This window comes from Hippopotamus amphibius, chromosome 14, assembly GCF_030028045.1.
Source record: "Hippopotamus amphibius kiboko isolate mHipAmp2 chromosome 14, mHipAmp2.hap2, whole genome shotgun sequence".
NCBI classification, from domain to species: Eukaryota; Metazoa; Chordata; class Mammalia; order Artiodactyla; family Hippopotamidae; genus Hippopotamus; species Hippopotamus amphibius.
In genome coordinates, this window is record NC_080199.1 from 76,489,508 (window position 1) to 76,511,805 (window position 22,298).

Consider the following 22,298-nt stretch of genomic DNA (forward strand, 5'->3'; position numbering starts at 1 on the left):
GGGGCAGTTTCAAAGTGCATTCCTCGAGCGAATTCGCTCTCTTGACTGAAACACGAGTAAAAGCACTCGAGAATTGATTAGGGTTTGTAATTCCCGACGGGCAACAAGGGAAAGCGCCTGGGTGGTGAGCTACGTGGTACCCAGGCCGTCAAGGGACACGCGCAGACCGCGGGCCGCGCTCCAGCCGGCTGCGTCCCTGGGACCCCGGCCCTCCGGCCGGAGAGGCGGCCACGTGACATCAGCGCGGCCGCGCGCGCCCGAGGCCGGAACGCGGAGCGCGGCGTCCCGGATCCCGCCGGACGCAGTTTCCAGCCGCACCCGCGAGCGCCTGGGGGCGGCGCGTCTCCTGTGGCGCAGGGGGCGTCCCGGCCGTGGGGAGAGACGGGTGGCGCCCGCTGTCCCTCCTCCAGAGCCTCCGTTCCGGCGGCGCAGCCCCGCTGCAGCACGCGCTTCTCTTCAGCAGACTAGCAGAGGGCGCAGCGTCCTCCGGAGGCGCGGATGCGAGCCCCGCCCGTCGCCCGGCCGCAGCCTCCGGGGCCGCACGCTTCCGTCCGGGCGGCGGGAGGACGGCCCGGTCCCCGGCGAGGTGAGCTCGCGGGAAGCGGCGGGCCTTCCGCGACTTCCGGGAGCCGCGGGGCCCGCCCTCCCCCAGCCCCGCCTCCCCTCCGATTGGCTGCCTGCGGTGTAGCCGCGCTGCCCTGGCCGGTGATTGGCTCCGAGGTCCCGTCTGTCACCCGCCTCCCTGTGGGAATCTAGGTCGCTAAGGGAAGCGTTCCTCGAGGCCCGCTTGGGCAGAGGTTGGTCGGGCTCCCGAGTCCAGTTTGTTCATTGAACTGGGGACCGTGCCCCGGCGCGAGCTCACGTCGCAACGGCCGGGAAGGGGACCAGTACTGGGGCGGAGGGCAGGGGCGGCGAGAAAGTGAAGGTTTCGATGTGAACTGGAGGCCCCCGAGCCAGGCACCACCCGGGTGGGAGCGGGGTGGGAAGGAAGGCCTTGAGAGAGGAGTTGTCACCCCAGGAGCGGTGACGGCGGAGGAGAGGCCTGGTGTCTGTTGCGGGGGATTTTCATGACCTCATTGTTTGGGGATCTCATTTTCTAGGTGAGTTTCTCACAAAATCCCCTGGAGACTTTGCTCTCACTTTGTAGCAGAGCCGGGAGACGACAAGCCGTTCCTAGCCTTCGAAGAGGCAGCTTACTGAATAATTCAACTCTTCTTTTATCGCTTCAGATGGGCAGCTGTCAAAAAAAGCACAAACAATGCAAGGATGGATACCATTGCATATGTTAAAAGCATGTTGAAAGGCAAATAAGGTATTCCCTTGGACTTAATTGTGGTTAAGTGTATGAGAAAGTTACCTTTTGAGGAGAAGCTCCTAAAGTTTTGAATATTAAGAAAGCTTGACTTTATGATAGCTTTCAGATTTTTAAACTGTTTAATACAAAAATTGTATTCCTGCTGTACCTACCAAATATGCTCTTTGCTAACGATGGTCTAGTCCCGACTATTCTGAAAATGGAAAGAAATTTGGAGTTTTTGATAATATTAATTTGCATGTGATTGGATAGTGCTACTAGATCTTTCCTTAAAAAAAAAAGTGACTTAGTAATCACCGTTAAAAAATCCTTGAACTTATAATTTAATGTTAGAATGTGCATGAGGTTGGTTAGTTGCTAACTCATACAATAGTTTAGACTTGTAGGCTAATTTCACTTTGTTTTTAAAGTAGTTTCGGGACTTCCCTGGTGGTCTAGTGGTTGGTACTTCACCTTCCAATTTTGGGGGTGGGGGGAGTGCAGTTTCGATCCCTGGTTGGGGAGCTAGGATCCCACATGCTTTGCAGCCAAAAAATCAAAACAAAACAGAAGCAATATTGTAACAAATTCAATAAAGACTTTAAAAATGCCCCACATCCAAAAAAAAAAATCTTAACAAAAAATAGTTTGCTTATTAAACACAGAGTCATAGTTACAACAGTTGCTTCACTGGCCACCTAGTCATTTGATCCTGCAGGCTCTATTAAGTCGTGTGCTATATAACAGGTACCCTTTAGTGACATACCAGAAGTTGTCGAGGAATGGTTTATTTTAGCCACAGAACACCCAAATCAGCTCTTGAAGTTAGACCTGAGCCCTACCCTGGAAAATTCTGACCGAGGATTGCAGATGAGCTCTGGGCATCTATGTTTTTAAAAATTTCCTCAAGTGAGTTTGATGTTCATTCCCAGTTGTGTTTAAGCAATTCTAAGATATTTATGAAACAAGTAATTTCCTCCCTTGATTTCCTTATGATTTAAAAGTAAACTTCTCAGGAATGACATTTCAGTATAATCTGAAAACAGTGTCTGCCTAGCAAGGTCAGGAAGTTTCACTGGCACACAGCAACCTCTGGGACTGACCATTCCAGGCTTAGGAACAAGGTTTGTATGGGGAAACCAAAAGCTCTCATGCGCTTTCAAAGTCCCCTGAGCTGTGCATAGAGTATCGTTTCCTGTTAGGTGTAAGAGAAATTAATTCCAGGTTTGTTCAGCTCAATTATTTTTACCTCAACAAAGTGCAAGGGTGGTAATATTACTATAATTATGAACTTTATTTTGGGAAAAATACCCTTACTGGAAATAAATGTAAATGAAACCCTCCCAATACCCAATAGTCCTTTGCTTATTAAGTAAAGAACATGTATAATTCAAGCTTAAAATTTGTATTGTAAATGAAATATCCAGACATTTGGAACATCAGTGAGGGCTTTTAGACCAACAGGAGAGTCAAAGAGGTAGAAAATGAGATACTCACTTTGGTTTTCAGGGATGAGAAATGTGTGGTGAAACCAAATCCATTCTGACAGAAAGGATAGCTTTAGACGAAGAAGTGGGTCCGATTGTGTTGTATCGCCTAGGAGCTATTATTCATTTTATATGTGAGTTCTTCACTGCAAGATTTGGCATATGAAGTATTTGTGTCGTGGACAGAATTTTAAATGAAAACGAAAAAACTAAGTTAATACATGAGGCCATCTGTAGTCCATGACTAACACCTTGGATTTTGTTTCTATCATTTGAACAGAAAGCTGGGAATCTCAGCATGAACCAGTCCCGATCTAGAGCAGATGATGGTGGTGGAGAAACATCTCAAGACCAGGATCATCATGAAGACGAGAGAAGGTGGCAGCAAGAGCGTCTCCACAGAGAAGAAGCCTATTATCAGTTTATTAATGACCTCAATGACGAAGAGTACCGGCTAATGAGAGACCATAATCTTTTAGGCACCCCTGGTAAGAGATGGGTAAAAGAGGAAATACCTTTTTCAGCATTACTAGAAGTTTCAACATAAGGAGAGGTTTTTTTACTCTATCTTCCTTCTCCCAAAATATAGTGTACTGTTTTTGTGACTTTAAGAGCATTGTAATGTAACAAGATAAAAAATCACTAGCTTACTGTTGTATTTTATAAATAGGTAAGGATATTGAACACATGGCACTGTTACACAAGTGTCAAACTAACCAACAGGTTAATGTACATGAGAGTGTCAGATATTTACATATGTGGTCCTATTTCTCTTAAGTAATATTTGTCCAAAGAAAATATTATTCATTTAAAACCTAATTCTACTCATTTGAGGTGTTATCATTTATTTATTTAGCTGAACTAATGACTTTAAAAGTCCAATGTGCTGCATAAATTTTTTACAAATTAATTTCACAGACGAACTAATTAAAACTTATATGCTTGTATATAGTATATTTGTATGTTGCATATCTGCATACTGTATATTGGATTACCCATATAATGAACTAGGTGAAATTCAAGTAAATAAAGATTTGAAGTTTTCTCTCGAAATACTACCTTCTTAATTTCTTTTTAACTCTGACAAAAATCCACAGAATTATGGCGTATAGGTTCCTGAGTGTATCAACTGGGAGCACTTCATAATGGTTCAAATTAAATCTTATTTTAATTTAAAGAAAATATTAGTAAATGAAACAATGAAAATGATGTGTATTTGTATAAACATTTTTTACTGTCTTCAGTTTATAGAATATGAAAACAATAGAATGTCTTCTACAGATTGCTAAAGATTAGTCTTACCTTTCATGAGTTTTCATAAAACTTAGTAATTTAAAAATTTTAATTTCAGTGAGCACTTTTCCATTGTTTTAGGAGAAATAACATCAGAAGAATTACAACAGCGGTTAGATGGAGTCAAGGAACAGCTAGCATCTCAGCCTGACTTGAGAAATGGGACAAATACCAGAGGTATTGTGGACTACTTTCCATAAGAAACAGGTTTGATTGGAGTAATTGAGAAATGAACTTATAGGCCTTGTACAATGTTTGTTTTTAGTGTTTTCCAGATTTAATGTGATACTCATTCAGGTAGTATTTACATGTTATATGCAAAGCAGTATATTAGGCAGTACAGTCCGGCACAGTGGTTGCATATAAAGATGTCTCACACACTCATTGCCTTCTGGGAGCTCCTGTTTGAAATCGTATACAATTAATTACCAGCAGAGTTCTTTTTAATCTTAGAATGTTCACACTTTTTTTTTAAAGTAATATAACTAAACTTAGCTTCTAAACATTTATACAGAACAATACAGAAAGACCTAATCAGGCAAACCTATTTTTGTTGCTTTGTTTATTATTTTTGTGTTTGCTGTGTCATTTTACTGAAGAGACACTAAGTCATAATACAAGAAGTTCTTACAAGAAAACAAATTGCTTGTTAAAAAAAATTTGAACTAAACAGAAGTGTATAGAGTTAAAAGTAAAGCCAACTTTAAGGTCTCTCTTACCAGTTCTACTTCCTTCCCCAGAGGTGTTCGTTAGTAGTAGTTTCACATATTATATCAAGATCATGGTACTAGTTAGGGTGAAGACTATTAAAAACCCCAGATGCCTTGGCTCAATAAGATAGAAGTTTACTTCTCTTTCGTGTTCACAGTCCAGAGCAGGCACACTTTCCTGCATAAAGCCTCCTGGGACCCTCCCAGCCAGCACAGTGCTGTCCAGTGTAGTAGCTACTGACAACATGGGCCTAGTTAAATTTCATAAAATTGAAAATTCAGTTCATCAGTCATATTAGCCACATTCAAGTATTTAATAGTCCCATGTGGCTAGTGGCTTCTGTATTGGACAACACAGATACAGAACATCTCCACTGTTGCAGAAAGGTTTACTGGACACTGACCTCTGCTCCAGGGTGCAGTTTGCATGATCAGGCTAATTCACAACCACTTCTAGGTTCCAGCTGGCAGTTCCAGGTTCCAGAAGGAGGCCCAGGCACCTGCCTGAAAATGAGCTCTCTCACTGCCACTCCCGTTCCATTGATGGGAGCTTAGTCCCATGGCCACACCCAGCTGCCAGGCTGTTCACGGGACCATCACAGTGCGTTTCCAGCAGAGCAAGAGGGGATGGATTATGTGAGATACGAGTGACCTCTTTCACACACTACCGTCACTATATTCTAGTAATTAAAGAAGGAAGTGACATTTAAACTGATTGAATGTTTACCTGCCCTTTACTCATATCTCTTTTCAAATTAAAATGGAAAGTGGATATTAACCCTTTTTCTTTATATTTAGATATGCAAATTGTACGGTATTGGTATAGCTGGTAATACTGGTCCTTTGAATATGTTTTAATGGAAAACGTACTCATCACATGGGAAATAGCTTATCCCTTTAGAATATAGCTAAAGTTGCTATTTATTTTATTGATACCAGCAGCTGCTTAACAGGTTTAACTTTAATATTTAAAAAAGTTTTTTATGAGAGATTGCAGTAATGAAAAAATCAAAGCAGACTCATTTAATAGTTGTTTTTGAGTAGAACGAACTTTAAGGGTAGAGTCTGTGTAGTTAATGTTCATCAGAACGCTTTTCGTTGAGTTTTGTACTTTATATAATCTGGTTAAAAATGGAAAACTTAAGCTTCCCACAGTAGCGCTATCATAGTCAGAGAAGTTTATTAGGGGCACATTCACTTCTAAATTGATTCGTTCAACAGTATTAACCGGGAGTCTGATTTGTACCAAATACTGTTGTAGAGGTTGGGGATTTAACAGTGAAGAAAGTCAGGCAGCACTCTGTCTTCTTGTGGCTCACATTCTGAATGAACAGGAAGTGTATTTTATTGTTTTATGCATAATGGCTAATATTTATTGAGTGCTTCCTGTGTGCCAGATATTATACTGATCCTTTTATACACAGTCTTATTTTATCTTCATGATAATCCTTTGACATTATACTGTTATTATCTCAAATTTCAGATAAGGATATAGCCATAGAGAACTTAAGTAACATGCCTAAAGTTTCCTATCTTCTCATGAAGATGTAATGTGGTTCCAACATTTTACTCATAAAGCCAGATTTCTTGAGTTATACATTTTTGGCGGTTCTGAGAAATAGGATAAAATTCTTAAGGTTACCAGAATAGCTAGTTGCAAAAAAGATTGTTACCTTTACCAAAAGGATTCTAAAAATTCAAGATAAATTATGTATAAGCTTTGCCACTGTATTTTATTGACATTGCCATATGAATAAAGCAATTTAAATGTACAGTTTTGGTATTGGATATTTTTTCATTTGCCTTAATATTTTGCCAATAACAGGCATATAGAAAGCAAGAGTGAGGATTTCTTCACACCTTTGCACAAATAGCATTTAAAATTTTATAATTTTGATACTGTGTATTATAGTATGCTTATAATCTATACCTTTCTTTTAGAAAGTTCAGTTTTTTTGGCCATTTTTCATTCATTAAAACGTACAGACGTTCTTAATTATATTTTAATTTAATAAAAACTTTGTCTATCTTACAAGCTTTCAGTAAAAATTGAAAGGTAGATTTTAGAAATTGATGTTAAGTTGATTTGGTTTGCTTTCCAGACTCAACAGTCCCTCAAGAAAATTCGAATGAAGATTCTCTGCTAGACTGGCTGAACACCTTTCGTCGCACGGGAAACGCAACTCGAAGTGGACAGAATGGGAACCAGACTTGGAGAGCTGTGAGTCGAACAAACCCACACAGTGGAGAGTTCCGATTTAGTCTGGAAATCCACATAAATCACGAGAATAGAGAATTTGAAATGGATGGTGAAGATTATGCGGGCGTCCCACTGTCAGATGTTAGCCAGGATCACAGCACGAGTGGGCCACAGAGGCCGAGTAGTCCTGTGGCCAGGCGAACAAGGAGCCGCGCTGTAGGGAATCTCAGTGGCAGCGGTGGCAGTGCTCCCAGGACTAGGCTTGGTTCAAGGGGGCGGAATTCAGTAGAAGGATCTTTGTCAGCACTGGGAAGATTAAGAAATGGAATTGGGGGGGCGGCTGGCATTCCTAGAAGCGGTGCTCCACGCTCTGATTTCAGCAGTCCATCAGGTGGTAGTGAACTCAGGCAAAGGGAGGGGCAGCGATTTGGAGCAGCCCACGTGTGGGAAAATGGGGCTAGAACTAACGTCACAGTGAGGAATACAAACCAAAGATTAGAGCCAATAAGATTACGGTCTACTCCGAGTAGTCGAAGCCGGTCACCGATTCAGAGGCAAAGTGGCACTGCTTATCGTAATTCACAAAGGGAAAGTAGACCTTTCCAGCAAACCAGTAGGCGGTCTGTTAGGAGGAGAGGTATAACTCGTGTCTTTCTAGAGCACAACCAAGAAGGCAGAGGTACCGCATATACTCCATTCTCTAACTCAAGACTTGTGTCAAGAATTACAGTAGAAGAAGGAGAAGAGTCCAGCAGGTCCTCCACTGCTGTGCGACGACATCCAACGATCACACTGGACCTGCAAGTGAGGAGGATTCGTCCTGGAGAGAGCAGAGACCGGGACAGTATTGCAAACAGAACTCGGTCTAGGGTGGAGCTAGCCGAAAATACAGTCACTGTCGAAAGCAACGGTGGGGGCTTTCGCCGCACTGTCTCTCGTTTAGAGCGCTCAGGCATGAGAACCTACGTTAGCACCATAACCGTCCCTCTTCGTAGGGTTTCTGAGCATGAGCTCGTTGAACCATCCTCAGTGGCTCTTCGGTCGATTTTAAGGCAGATCATGACCGGCTTTGGAGAACTGAGTTCTCTAATGGAGGCCGGATCTGAGTCAGAGGTTCAGGGAAACAGTCAGCGTCGGCCAGAGGTGCACTCAGAAGTGAGTCACCTTGGCGATGCTGTGCGCCAGCACAGGGAAGGGGCCTCCCAAGGCAGGCGGGCCCAAGAAGACCGCCCTGACACCCCGCCTCGCGCCCCAAACAGAGGGGGCAGGCAGTCGCGAAATTCAAGTAACTTAGTGGAAACCAGAACCTTACCTATCCTTCGCCTCGCTCACTTCTTGCTTAATGAAGGGGAGGATGATGACCGCATGCGTGGTTTAACCAAAGAGCAGATTGACAATCTTTCCACCCGGAACTACGAGCACAGCAGTATCGACAGCGAACTAGGGAAAATCTGTAGTGTTTGCATCAGTGACTACGTAACTGGAAACAAGCTCAGGCAGTTACCTTGCATGCATGAATTTCACATCCACTGTATCGACCGGTGGCTCTCAGAGAATTGCACTTGTCCTGTCTGTCGGCAGCCTGTCTTAGGGTCCAGTACAGCAAACGACGGGTGACATGCTGGGTCCAGTCAAAAGTCGCATCTTAGTAGAGCTGAGTATTCAGGCATTCTTTTGTTGAATTGTTTGTGATGAGCTAACCAGGATAAAAAATAACAGATGATTATAGTTTGAACTATTTTCTTGTGTGCTTTTTTAACTTGTTAAAAAGAGAAAATTTATAGAAAATTAAAATGCAAATGTTAAATTATCCTAAAGTACAGAATGGTTAATATTGCTAGAACCAAATAACCTTTAAAATGTTTTTATTTTGGTAATTTTGTCATGCTAAGCACTTTCATATCTGCACAGTTCAGTAGGTTACACATCAATATTCTTTTTCTGAGAAGTCCAGCAGACTTTTCTTGGACTTTCAGGTCCCATAGGCTTCTTACTGTGTCTGGACATTGGTGTCTAAATGAGCCTTTCTTTAACTTTTTATTCTAAGGACAGTTTCTTTTCATGAAAATGTATTTGGCTGAATGTTTGCTAAATGCATTTAAGTTACTTGAAATGTTAAATTTAATATGCATCATATCACATGTATATATAGGTATATAATTTTAAGGTTAAAATATTCAGTCTAAAAACTACCAGTTTGATTCTTATTTTAAATTGTTGGGCTGTTATTGCATACAGCACAATGTTTAATATTTACAGGATCATCTCTGGGAGGAAGTGGATTAAGATATTTAAAAATAGAGATAATTTATGAAGCGTCTCTGACAATCTGACTTATTAGACAGCAAGCAATAGATAACACTGAACAGGTATTTCTTTTTCCAGAAATGGAACCGTGGACATTTTAGAACACAGAGGTTATTTACCTTAAGTTCTTCCTTTTTGTGACCTTTTTGAAAGTGCAAACAATTTTTTGGATTCTATTAAGATGTACAATATGCATGGTTTCTCACTTACTTTAAAATCTAAAAACAAGGGTCTATAAAGAATGAAATGCATAGATAATATGTTAAGTTCCATTGGAGGCCAAAAAACTCCAAATAAAACAACAACAAAACATTACGGAAATGTAGAATTTATATAAACACAAAGTATGCATTGAAGATCTCTTTCTACCAATAAATATTAAAATGTGTCAACTACTCTTCTTTGTTGGTCCACTGTGGTTTATTCACTGAAAGAAGCAGTTATTTTGAACCAAGTAGATACCAGGCAGTGTTACAGGTCTGAAGGATTCAGTAGAGGACAAAGTCCCTCTCTTCATGGGAAAGACATATTTGGTCTTAGAAAACTGAAAATCAATCAATATCATGAGTGACTGTTCTGACTTTCATGTTTATTTCTGACTAAATGACAGTTTCCTGTAGTGATAATACTTGGACAAAATCACAAGAACAGATACCTCAGGGCCGATTCTGTGAGATTTAGGTACATCTCAAGATTTAGTTTTTCTCTCCGGTTGGTGATTGTAAGCAGTTGATTCGGTAAGATGCATGCACAGGAATTGTTGAGGGGTGCATTTAACACCTGGAGTGAAAGGTTCTAGTAAAGGTGGTGACTTTGGAGTAAATGCTTTATGCAGGTCACATATGGGACAGAGGACTGGAAGTTTGATTTTGAAGGTTTCAGATACCAGACTTAAGGAGTTTTTACTTTACAGACTCTAGATGTCTTGTGATAAATTGTAGTGGCGCATGGTAAGATCATGTTTCAGGAAGACTGGCGTGGGGCAGCATTTAGAACGCAGTGGAGTGTAGAGAGATGGGAAGCAGAAACCAGCAAAGCCACTATGATACGTGTTTACTGTCAATTATCACCATCATCAGGTATTATCTAACCCAGGGTGATGGCCGTGAACCTGAAGAGGAAGAACGAAAGGGCATAAAAATGTTGAAAAAAAAAAAGAAAAGACATTATTTGGTTTCTAGTTCATTGTGAAGAGGTGGGAGAGTTGTGTGTTCACAGGTGGAGACGCTCTGAGTGGAGGCGGGAGGACAGGTTACAATCTTGGCCAGTGTAGACGTTGACCTGAAACGGAGCCGTTCTCACGTATCTATCCGTCGCGCTCACTTTAGTGTCACCATCTGTCCCCAGTATAAGAGCCCAAATCCAGCAGCTGCTGCTCGTTTGGCATCTTCCTCAGGAAATGCTGCCTCCCTGGTCTGGTCAGTTTGGAAAATCAAGAGGAGAAAAAGAAAAGGGGAGATGAGCAAAGCAGGGGTGAAGGAGAGACAGGAGCGTGGTGATCCTCAGTCCTTGGCACGACGTGGGCAGGCGGCACGTGGAGACCCAGGTGGGCCCCAGACGCGGCACTCGAGTGTACTGTGTGGAGAATTCCCTGAAAGCAGCAGCAGCGCCTAATGAGTTTGGTAAGTGAGTATCCTCGTTGGGAACAAAGAAGTGTTTTCTTTAATATTTTCACCTCCCAGTAAACACGGCTGATGACAAACACAAAGACTCATTATCTATTTATAGCTTCTGCTCAGGATTGCACCCTTTGTGTTTCCAGTACAGAAAGGAACAAATCGTTTAAAATCCTTCATTTGAATGTTGTGTCCCACGACATGTCCTCAGAACTCTTCTGTTTGGTGGGGCTGTCCTGTGAACTTCTGTTTCTAAGCTATCAGCTTCCTAGCTGCCTTTCTGCATATTACATCCTTTTACCCTCTTTTTCTTGTATCCCAGAGTTTTATCTTTCAATCTTTAACATGAGTTCATAATTTAAATCACCCATGATCTCCTTGAAGTATGGTTGCCACTTGACAGGAGGAGGCAGAGTTAGAGAGGCAGTCACAGGACCATTTACTTCCAGAGCTCGTGCTCCTCCTAGTACCCTGCATCCTGGAGAAGCAGAAACGCCTTCGGAAGTTTTCAGTCTAACTCCTTCCTAATTTGTAATTTGTTATATCATGTCTTTGTTTCTATGTGCAAATACATATTTTCTGTCTCAAGAATGAAGAGAGGACTGCTCCTGAAAGATAGCAAACAGAATCTATGTTCTAAGGATGAGCCCAGAAAAGAGATGCGTGAGGCATCTGAAGGTGTCATGTTAAGGTCAGAGTTAATAAGGTGAGTCTGAGGCCTTTTCAGGAATATTTCTCCCACGCAGGAACTTACGATGAACTTCTCATCTTCCTGCATCTCTCCATCTGAATAACCTCTGGCCAGAGGAGGAGGCAGTTGTGTAGAAATAGCATTCCATGTGAAGTTAGTGGCTGTTACCTTTGCAGTGCCAGCAGGCTCCTGTAGGGTCCCTCCGCCAACCTTGTATAACAGAGGAAATCAGAGACCTGGGATATCTCTCAACACAGGTGCAGGAGATGAGTTCCCAGGCAGCCAGAGCCATCTCTCACCGAGAAGGCCACATGTTCCACGTTCCAAGGGACGTGACTGTGAGTGGCAGTCATTTCCTCGATGTCTACAGACAGGCTGGGCTGCTTTTCAGTGACTCTGCATGTGTTAGGCCCTGATGTATCTGCCCTGGTGATGACTGAAGATCTGTAAATACTTTCAGCAAGTTTTTCTTTGGGTTTTATTATGAGTGCTACATCTCTGAAGACTCTGAGTTGGCCCCTATACTTTTTCTTTCCTCGTTTTTTAAAAAAACCAGTCACGCTTCTTCTGGAAAGCAAACACTTTCGGATGTATTTTTCCCCTCCTAATGTCTCATTTGAAGACAGAGTTACATATTTAATTGCAAAATGTTCCTCCTTAACCATAATCCAACTGTCTTCTGTGCAACTGCAAACCTGTTCACATTCTTCCCGGTGGGAGACAGTCCAGATTCACGCGTAGCTTCTGTGTCGTGAAGTGACACAATTTTGAGGTCAGGTTCTCCAGATGGTGTCTGTTCTTCCATTAGCTTGGATTTGATCAGGTTTAATTTCAACTCCTCGCCATCCAGCTTATGGGATAAATGATAAATGTAGCTTGTATCTACCTGCTAGAGTGAAGTGGAGTAAAGATCAGGCTAGAAAGCCTGAAGGAAGTGTCCCTGAGCACACTGATTATGGGTGCGGAATATATACTACGTCTTGCTGAGCAGGCCTAGTAGGGCAAATGATAGAAACAGTCTCTTAGCATCTCTTTGTTGACTCACTTATCTGGATGTGAGTGTTTGGTCAGCCAATACGGCTGGTTCAGATCCCGAGTCAGGGCCCCCTTCAGAGAGGGAGGGTTTCCCTGTTGGTGCTGGTGGTGGTGCTGGCGGAGGCAGGGGCAGGGCAGGGGGGTTTGGGGGATGGTAGTGAACAGCTTTCATCTTAGCACTTTGATACGAGTGCTTGGTTCAGGAACTGCTGAAGTGTTGAACAGTCGTAAGTCTTTGTAGGACGGGCTGCGGCTTTTTTAGTGATACAACTTCCTTAAAACTTTAATTAGCTCCTTAACAGTTTCATGTGGGGTCTTGTGTCCAATGCCACAAGACCCCACATGAAACTGTCTTATCCTTAATTTGCTTGGGGGAATAGCTGTGGCCCTTACAACACCTTAGGTTTTGTTTTTGTTTTTGTTTTTCGAATTTTGTTAGGAGTATCCTTGTATGAGTCTTAGTTAAATAGATTTTGTTTCTGGCACAGTGGGGAGCCTTTCTGTAATCTTCCCTTGACCCTTTGCTGCATCTCAGACGAGTGCACTTTACAGTAGGAGGCCAGCATCTTCATTTTTGTCTGCAGGATGAGGCAGAGGGGCCAGTGCACTCTGACCAGTTGGCGTCCGGTCACGTGGCCAGTCCACTGCAACCGTGTAGATTGGGAGGAGATCAATTCCATTCTTCTTCCCAGCACTGAGTTACCCAGTGTTTCTGACAACTCCCTGTGCTGGAGCTCCCTGAGACCCCTTCCAGGTTAGTGCTTGGCCAGGACTCAGGACTCAGCATATAGCCGTGCTTACTGCTCAGATATATTCCAGGGAGAGAAGACAACGCACAGTCAGCAAAAGGAAAAGGCACATGGGATGAAGTCTGGAGGAAGCCAGGCCAGCTTCCAAGAGTCCTGTCCCCGTGGAGTCACACAGACGTATTTAATTCCTCCAGCATCCAGTGTGAGAACGTGGAAGGAGTGTTGTCTCCCAGGGAAGCTCATCACAGACTCGGTGCCCAATATTTCTACGGGAAGCCAGTCACACAGGCATCATCTGCCTGCCATGTGCCCAAATTCCAGACTCCCAGAAGGAAAGCAGGTGTTCAGCATAAACTTTATTATTTGCACCAACAGTTCAGACACACTGAGACATACCTATCAGATAGGGAACAGTGGGGACACCCCCAAATCAGGTTCCCAGATGGCAGCCAGGAGTCAACCTTGTACGCAGGCCTTTCCGAGGACGGCCTGAGGCGTCCACATGCGTTCTTTTCTGCATACAGCCACACCCGCATCGCTGGCTCCGAACGTTCTCCTAAACCCCAGGACCACACTTGGATGGCCTTGGTTAATGTCTGACCCTTTGGAACCTCAGGGTCAACATATTCAGAACTGAAATAACCATCTTCCCCCAAGCGTTCCTCACTCTCTTTTTCTGAGCTCAAGTCCACGCCTCTGCCATTCACTGGCTCACTCAGGCAGGAACGTTGGATCCCGTCCCCTGTGGGGAGGTCAGGTGGCACTGGCTTGCTGAGGGTGGTTCCCCGGGGTCAGAGTGTACCTTCGCCTCACGGCTGTGGGTGCAGAGAGTCCAAGGTCAAGTCGAAAATTGTGATCAATACACTAGTGAGAAGCCTCAGAGGTGGAGAACTGGGTTGAAACGGGGTGTCAGAGCAGAGGAGGGGCGGGAGAGGAGGTCAGAACATCAGGAGACGTTAGGCCAATCAGGTGAGCAGGCACCCGATCAGGAAAAACACCTCAGACGGTGGCTGCACCCACAGCTGGTGGGCGGGTTGGCTCGATGTGGCGTATGGTTGACGGGCAGTCAGGCGCTGAAGAAAGGGCTGAGGAGGGGATAAATCAGAGCCCGACTCTGCCTCTCTCCTCACACCCAGGTGAGCAGCCGTGGGAATCCCCGTCTCATTCCCAGCGCCAGGTCCGCGAGGGCCGTGTTCAGGTCCCACGTTGCCCTGTAGGTGGTCGCTCGAGGGCAGTCCTTGCACAGGCTCGTGTGGGCGCATCCCGGGTCCACGTCCCCAGCTGTCTCCGTTACGTCCTCGCTGTTCTCACAGTACATGTAAGATCTTTATATTCTGGCCTCTGCCTACCTTTTGCAACCTCATTTTCTACCATTTAGGGTCCCTCATGGGGTCCTCCCCTTGCCCTTGGCACGTCCAAGTCCCTGCCTGTGCTGTTTTCTCTTCCGGTGATGGCCTTTCTGCTCACCTGCTGTTTATCCTTCAACCCTCACCCCCAGCATCACTTCTGCAAATCCTCATCTTGGCCTCGTATCCACGCACAGCAGACACAAGGTCTAGGACCTGTGCTACTTTTTAGGGGCCCATGGAAATGTTTTAATTTATTTTAAAATCATCAAAATATATACGAATGTGTAAATATGATGCAACCTGTAGCATATTTATCTTTATACCAAGACAGCAGTAGAATATCATTTTGATATTGTTTATGGAGGAAGGGGCCCACCAAGGCCAAAGCACTGAGAATCCTGTCATCTCCCATTTAGGAGCTTCAGTTACACTGTGTCTTCTCCTAAGAACTGTGAGCTCCTTGAAGTCATCCTTGGCCCCTAGCACGGTGCCTGGTACACAACAGTTTATTCAATATGTATTTAATAAACAATGCATAAAAGTTTGGGTATGTAGGTAGACGCTGGCTTACAAACAGCTTATATCAATACATTAAAAGTTGTTGGTAAGATTTTTTTTTTAATTCAGAATACATTTACCATAGCAATAATATGGTTTGTGGTTTGAGGCAAGAGGGGAAAGGCTTCTGTTCCTGCCCACAAAAATTTACCTTACTCAGAATGATCCTGAAACATGATTTCACAGTCAAAAGCAGAAACACCCAACACTCCTAAACGTTAACAAACAAAACAGAACAAGAATGAAATTGAAGAAATATTGAAGTCAGAAAGAGAAAACCAAATATCGTATATTAATACATATATGTGAAATCAAGAGAAATGGTACAGATCATCTTATTTGCAAAGCAGAAACAGAGGCACAGATGTAGAGAACAAACGTATGGATACCAAGGGTGGGGGGGTGGGATGAACTGGGACGTTAGGACTGACATGTATACACTACCGTATATTAAATAGGTAACTAATGAGAACGTACTGTAGAGCACAGGGAACTCTACTCAGTGCTCTATGGTGACCTAAATGGGAAGGAGATCCAAAAAAGAGGAGAATATATGTATACATATGGATGATTCACTTCTCTGTACAGCAGAAAATGACACAGCAGTGTAAAGCAAGTATACTCCATTAAAAAAAAAAGTATCTCGAATCTAGCGCTTGAGACGATGGGGGCTGCCTCTCCCAGATTTCAGTGTCACCTCCCCCTCCCATCGACCGTGGCAGAGGGATTTAGGCTTAATCTTTTAAAGAGTGTTTATTCTGTGTGATTGTTTAATGGAAAGTTATTTGTGTTTTGGGAGCCAATGATAGCCAACACCTTCTTACTCAATATAACGTCACCATGAAGCTCTTCAGTTTGCCCAGGTGAGAAAGGGGTTTAACTATGTTGACTGCGTATACGGAGAGGGGAAGTTACCACATCCACCCAATGAAAAGTGTGAGTCCAGCCCTCAGGAGACACAAAGAATAACCTCGACGCCTTGACACAGGGTGGGGACTACGACTGCAGTGATTTTATAACGTTGACCCTAACACTCAGAGTTTTTTTGGTGATCTAGAGAGCTTAAATAATTTACCACAGGTCTCACGGGTGGTTAGAAGCAAAGAAAACAGTTTTTAAAAGTGTCAACTTTAACTACAAAAATGTTTTTACAGCTCTGACCCCATGTGTTCATTGTCAAAAGATGTCTCACTGTTGGTCTCATAAGGCGAGTGACTCCAGCTCAGTATAGGGAAGGACCTCTTCTAACCTATTCAGGACAAATGTTCTGAGCCCTGGGCTGGCTCTTTCCGGCTTTGGGGAAGTTTGAGCTGATTCACCATGCTGCTCCCGGGGTTCAGCTCAGTTCACTTCCAAAGCCAGTCCTCAGATCTGCAGCCGTCTGTTACACATGAGCACTGGGCTCTGCTCACTTTCGCAGTAATTTTAATAGCATCTGCTAGAGCAGTGTAAATTTCAGATCAGAGATAGTGATGTGATGATGTCATTCAGGCATTTCTCATTATCATTCAGGTAAACACCTTACGGTCATATTTCTTAGGCTGTAAAACAATGATTATCTTTTAAACATGAAATAAACGAAGAACATTCAACCTGTTATATTTAAACCCCAAATATAGACCCATAGAGTTTCAGGCCTAGGAGAAGATGGGACAGTCTTCTAAGCACACCCTCTTTGGGCCCCCAAGAGCCTGCACTTAAAATTTCTCAGTTAATTGCCAAGCCTGCTTTTGCTTTTAAAGACAAAAGCTGTTATTTCCCTTTCAGGACACACTCAGCATTATGTCAGTTTGGGTCTCTGAGAAACAGAAACACCAAGACAGGATTATACTGATACACACAGGGGGGAAACAGCTGTTAAGGATAAAGGGTTGGGAGCAGGTGAGGCGAACCTCCGGCTACAGGGTAGGTCTGACCCCTAAGAAAGGAGGGGGGGGATGGAGGCCTGGGGAGGAGAAGCTGCAGACCGCAGTGCAGTTCTGCGAGCACCTCAGGTGCGCATCGGCAGGGCTGACACAGGAGGCCCCCACCAGCGGGGATGGCCCAGCTTTGGTCCCCGCTCAGGCCAGTCACTGGCTAGGGGCAGCTGGGGGAAGCACGGCGGCCCGGGCACCTTGGCACACCCCAAGGGGTGACACCTGGAGGCTCTCAGCCAATTGGGTCCCCCCGCAGACTCTCTTGGGTGGTGCACCTGCACGAGCACCACAAACACGTAGCATCCTTCATTTCCAGAAACAGTCACAACTGGATCCTGGTTGGGTTGGGGAACTAGATCCCGCATGTATGCTGCAACCAAGTCCGCATGCTGCAACTAAAGATCCCATGTGCCGCAACTAAGACCCGGTGCAGCCAAAATAAATTATTTTTAAAAAAAGACATTGCTATGGCTCTCATTTTAACTTTCTCTTTCCCAGCTTAAACAATCTTATGCCTTTCACTGCTACCCACGGGATCCTCTTAAGGTTTGCCAAGCCCCTTTGCCAAAGCCCAGAAATGCAACCTGTGCTCTCCACAAGCAGGATGCTCTCTGAGAGGCAATTGACAACAGCGATTAGGAACACAGACTTGGGTGACAGATGTCAGCTCAAGTCCCAAGTTTGCCACATGCTGGCTTGGAGGCCTGGTACAAGTACTTCAACTCTGGTCAACATTTTCCTCATTTGTGAACATGGATAACAGGATACCTACCTAGTGGGGCTGAAGGAGATCACGCCTGTACACACTAAACGCCCCCAGCACACGTGCTCTATAAATATTGTTAACACTGCATCCAGTCCTGAGTTTAATTAATAAAAAGACTTTTATTGCTGAATCATACCCAGTTTGTGATCCATTTGGCTCAGCCTTGGGGCACTTTTGTTCATTATTTGTTCTCGGTATCTGCCAGTGTGATCCTGATGTCTCTGTTTTTCCTTTCTAAATGTACTCTACTATTTTTATTCCTGCTCCTTGAGCCTTTCTCCTCCAGCTTTTCTGCAAAGTCTGTGCTGGGAACCAGTTAAAGGTTTTCATTTTGTTATTTTCTTTTGGGGGTTTTTTAGGGATGCTGTGAGGCAAGAGATAAGAAGCTGCCTTGTATCATTGTGAAAATACTCCACCTCTGAGCTTTCTCAAAGAAGGCCTCTTCTGGGTTCATAGCGATTCCTAGGTTTTCAGAAAGCTAGCATGGCCACAAAACTCCTTGCTCTTTGTATCATGAAAAGCACTATATTGAAAGGTAATGGGAACCCCCCCCAAACTGATCATGATCCTAATTTGATCCCCTCCCATTGCCAATAACCCGGGAGGGAAGGAGAGGGTGCCAGCCCGCTCCGGAATTCTAGTAACAAGCAGCACGGCATCTTAATTCTCTACGACATTTCATTTGCCCAAAGAGATTTCACGGTTATTGTCGCATTTGATATTCAAACAAACTGGAGACTAGGTTGGGTGAAAATTACTTATGCTTATTTTGGAAGAAACTGAAGTACAGAGAAGTGAATAACATGCCCAAATCAACCAAAAGGCCAGTGGCAGTGCCAGAAACAGACCTTGGATTGCTTGGGATTTCTGGATTTTTGTTTCATGCTAAATGACCTAAGAATCTGAATGTCACTGATGACACTGCTGCAGAGCCCACGCGCCCACAGCCACGCCATGCTTTGCGGAAGAGACGTGGCGGATGATGGCAAGTCGGGCACAGTTAACAGCAGTCAGCCGCTTTCTAACAGCCCTCCCTGTCACCAGCTCATATGTGATCTCCAGCTCTTCTCCAAGTCAGCTTGCTGTTTTCTGCAAGTCTCCCTAGAGGAGTCTCACGTGTGCTTGCAAGCAAGGTCTCTCAGGTCCTGCCCATTGTCTGTGGCTACAATATCAGTAACAATCTGATATTGTGGTGGTCATATCTTAGATCTGTCAGCTCTGGAACTCCACCCAAGAAACTATTTCCTCTAAGGGTAGACTTTGAGGACTGGGTTATTTTCTACAGTATTTGTGGATATTAAATGGGTAGGGCTTGGTTTGCTCAAATTGTCTCAATCATGGCACATCTCTAAACATCCAAAGCAATGTACAAATAAGGAAAGAAACCAAGTCGTGGTCACCTGCCCCAGAAAGATTACATTTTGCCCTCCAGGAATGAGAACCACTGATCTCTGCTACTAGCCATGCCGAAGTCCTGAATTGATACAGGTAGTAAAAGAAGAGAGTGATCAGAGTTCTCCAGAACCTTACAGACAACTGAAAAAGGATATCAATATCATTCACTCAGACAGCATTGTACCACCTTTTAATTCTCATTTTAGACCCTGCCCCTGCTCATAATACAATTCCAAGTTTCAACTCATCACACCCACTTAGGGACCAAACAAAATTTAAAAATAAGAATCACTGAGAATGAAATTATCATCACAGGATACGAATTTGTATCCAACCAAAACAGTGCCAGAAACACTTCCCACAATCATTAAGAAGGTCTTCAGAAATATGGCTGAAGTTGATCTACAGCCAAAGAAGCAGGAATTTGAGTCTTAAAGGTAAACAAGCCTAAGAAAAAATACACAAACTTAAATGATCATTTTGCAACAAAACATTCAAAGAAGAAAGCCAGAGGGAAGGAGAGGCCGCAAATGTTAATTACAAAATGCATCCATTTCCTAACAATGAGGAGGTGGAGTCAACAGATAATTCAGTCCATGGACAGATGAACTTTCAACATTACAGCATCAGCCGCCCAGCCTCTAGAAAATCGGACCGAAAATGACAGATTTTCATTTTCTGTCAAGAAATTTGAGTAAAAATTAGTTAGCTTTATTTACAGTATTTCAGTTCATCTATATTTTGGAAGCAGCAGCACAGAACATAAATGTGAATTACACGTTCTATTCCCATCTCCCGGAATGCACGTGGTCAGGCTGAATTTGCACCAAGGGGAAAAGGGGAGAATCTAAGTTGACTAAGGATAAACGCCTTGATGACCTTCACCTTCGGGCGTGTCCTTCCGCCTGGAGCTCTGAGGGACACTCAAGTAAACTCAGTCACAGGAGGCTAAAGGGTGTTTAGCTCCAGGTTTTATAGATGGTTCTTTCTTGTTTTACGGAATCTTTGCAGGTAGTGTGGGGAGCTGCCAGAGCAGCTGAATACGTCATTGCCACTGAATTCCTAGTCTTCTCAGTGCCTTTAAGAAGACTTCTCTTTAAAACTAGAGCAAAACGCCCCAAATCTGCCCTACCCACAGCCAGACGCCCCACGTAAAGGCTTATCTGCCCCCACTTCTCCTCTTACCTGGCTGCCATGGTGTCAGCAGGAATTTACAGCCTGTTTTCCCCTCTAGCCTTTATTTCTTTAAATCTACTCATCTTGGAAGGCTCAACTTTTTCCAGGAAGTCATCTTTGGTTACTTTAATTGAAACTATTCTCTCTCAAATTTTCTCTCCCTCAGGGCTACAGTAAGATTTTCAGTGGACCTGGGTGTGAGAAAGTTTTGATACTTCCCCATTATAATTCAAAGCAGAAACAACCCTAACATATAAAACATGTATACAAAGTTTCTAACTTCTTCCTATAATTGTTGTTTAGGTGATCTAAAAAAAAAAATCCAATTATTTCAAAAATTATTTTGGTGCCCTTGATTGGATGGTGCTCAAGGCAACGCTAATGCTTTTTGTTGGTTTATCCACCTGTTTCCTGCACCAGAAGGAACGCATACTGAGATTAGGGACTTTGGCTGGTTGATGACTGTCTCTGAAGCCTAGAATAGCACGCACATGTAATAGCTTCTCAGTATGTTCAACTAATGAACAAAAGGGAAATATTCTTGCTGTCTTCAAATATTTTAAGAACCTCACATGGTGGGTATGTAAGTGGGGATACCGGGTTAGGTTTTCGTCTGTGCTTCTGAAGACAAAGCCCTATGTATGGGAACTATTGGGACTGAACATACAATTTTTCTGACATGTTGGTCATTACCTCTAGATCAGAGGTGAACATTACGCTTGGAGGCCTCATAAAGTAGTGAGCTCTCCCCATCGGTGGAAGTATCCAGAGTCAAAGCAGCATCCGTCAGGGGATTCCTTCTTGCAGAAAGCAGTAGGCAGACTAATTCCCCTCGCCCCCTAGGTATTCACGTCCTAATCCCTAGAACCTGTGAATGTTACCTCACGTGGCAAAAGGGACTTCCCGGCTGGGACTAAGATAATGACCTTGAAATGGGGAGATGACCCTGGATCATCAGCAGGGGGCTGGGCGTGCTCAGTCTAATCACACGTGTCCTGAAAATCAGAAAACCTTTCCCTGCTGAGGTCAGAGTCAGAGGACGTGACGAAGGTCAGAGAGAGGCAACACAGCTGGCTTTGTATACGGAGAAGGGGGGCCACAAACCAGGCGATACAGTTAGCCTCCAAAAGGCGAGAAAGGCAAAAAAAGAGCACCCCCTCCCCAGCAATAGCCTCCAGCAATGAACCCAGCCCTGCTACCACTCTGATTTTTTTTTTGACATGTATTGAATTTTTTACTTCTGCTGGAATTCTAAATGTACAGAACTGTAAGATAATAAAGTCATGTGTTTTAATCCACCAAGTTTGTTGGAAAATGAGTACAATGACCTTTAAGGTTATTTTCCAGATCTGAGATCCCATAATGCTAACCTGCTGGAGGAGGGATTGGATTAGAACCAGGAAAACAATTCCAAAAGTGGGGGTTCTTAAACATGGAGGTGACTTATCAAGCAGGCTGTGAAATCCCCGTCTCTAAAGAGCTTAAAGATGAGAATGGATGAATGTGACCTGTCTAGAGCTCAGTCTAAAGTTCCATCATCCAAGAATTCTGGGGATGAGCTCGACGAATTCCTGCTCTCTGGGGTCTATGAAAGGAGCCCAGAAGTGAAAAGAGGCAGAGTTTCTGTAAGATTCGGGCAAATTGCCTTTATAAATTTATTTATTTATTTATTTAATTTATTTATTGGCTGTGTTGGGTCTTCGTCGCTGCACACGGGCCCTCTCTTGTTGCTGCAAGCGGGGGCTACTCTTCATTG

General features: G+C 43.8%; 1 protein-coding gene across 5 annotated transcripts; it reads left to right on the forward strand.

Moving 5' to 3' along the window:
- Window positions 1-314: 314 nt before the first annotated feature.
- RNF6 (ring finger protein 6) lies at window positions 315-9,692 on the forward strand. Of its 5 annotated transcripts, XM_057707844.1 has the most exons (6): window positions 804-1,100; window positions 1,230-1,312; window positions 3,062-3,269; window positions 4,156-4,251; window positions 6,887-7,005; window positions 7,643-7,849. In XM_057707844.1, the coding sequence occupies exons 3-6, from the start codon at window positions 3,080-3,082 to the stop codon at window positions 7,715-7,717; spliced, it is 480 nt and encodes a 159-aa protein (XP_057563827.1). In that variant the 5' UTR covers window positions 804-1,100; window positions 1,230-1,312; window positions 3,062-3,079; the 3' UTR covers window positions 7,718-7,849. The 5 variants fall into 5 exon arrangements, with proteins under 5 accessions (XP_057563823.1, XP_057563824.1, XP_057563827.1 ...); XM_057707840.1 differs by lacking the exon at window positions 804-1,100 and adding an exon at window positions 315-586 and having other exon boundaries at window positions 6,887-9,692; XM_057707841.1 differs by lacking the exon at window positions 804-1,100 and adding an exon at window positions 700-797 and having other exon boundaries at window positions 6,887-9,692.
- Window positions 9,693-22,298: the final 12,606 nt, after the last annotated feature.

What these genes read in the sequence shown, in the direction of transcription:
- RNF6 (XM_057707840.1), top strand. Translation starts at nt 3,080, where the DNA reads ATGAACCAGTCCCGATCTAGAGCAGATGATGGTGGTGGAGAAACATCT. An exon ending in TAATCTTTTAGGCACCCCTG is followed by an intron (nt 3,270 to 4,155) that starts GTAAGAGATGGG and finishes CCATTGTTTTAG; the next exon opens with GAGAAATAACATCAGAAGAA. An exon ending in AAATGGGACAAATACCAGAG is followed by an intron (nt 4,252 to 6,886) that starts GTATTGTGGACT and finishes TTTGCTTTCCAG; the next exon opens with ACTCAACAGTCCCTCAAGAA.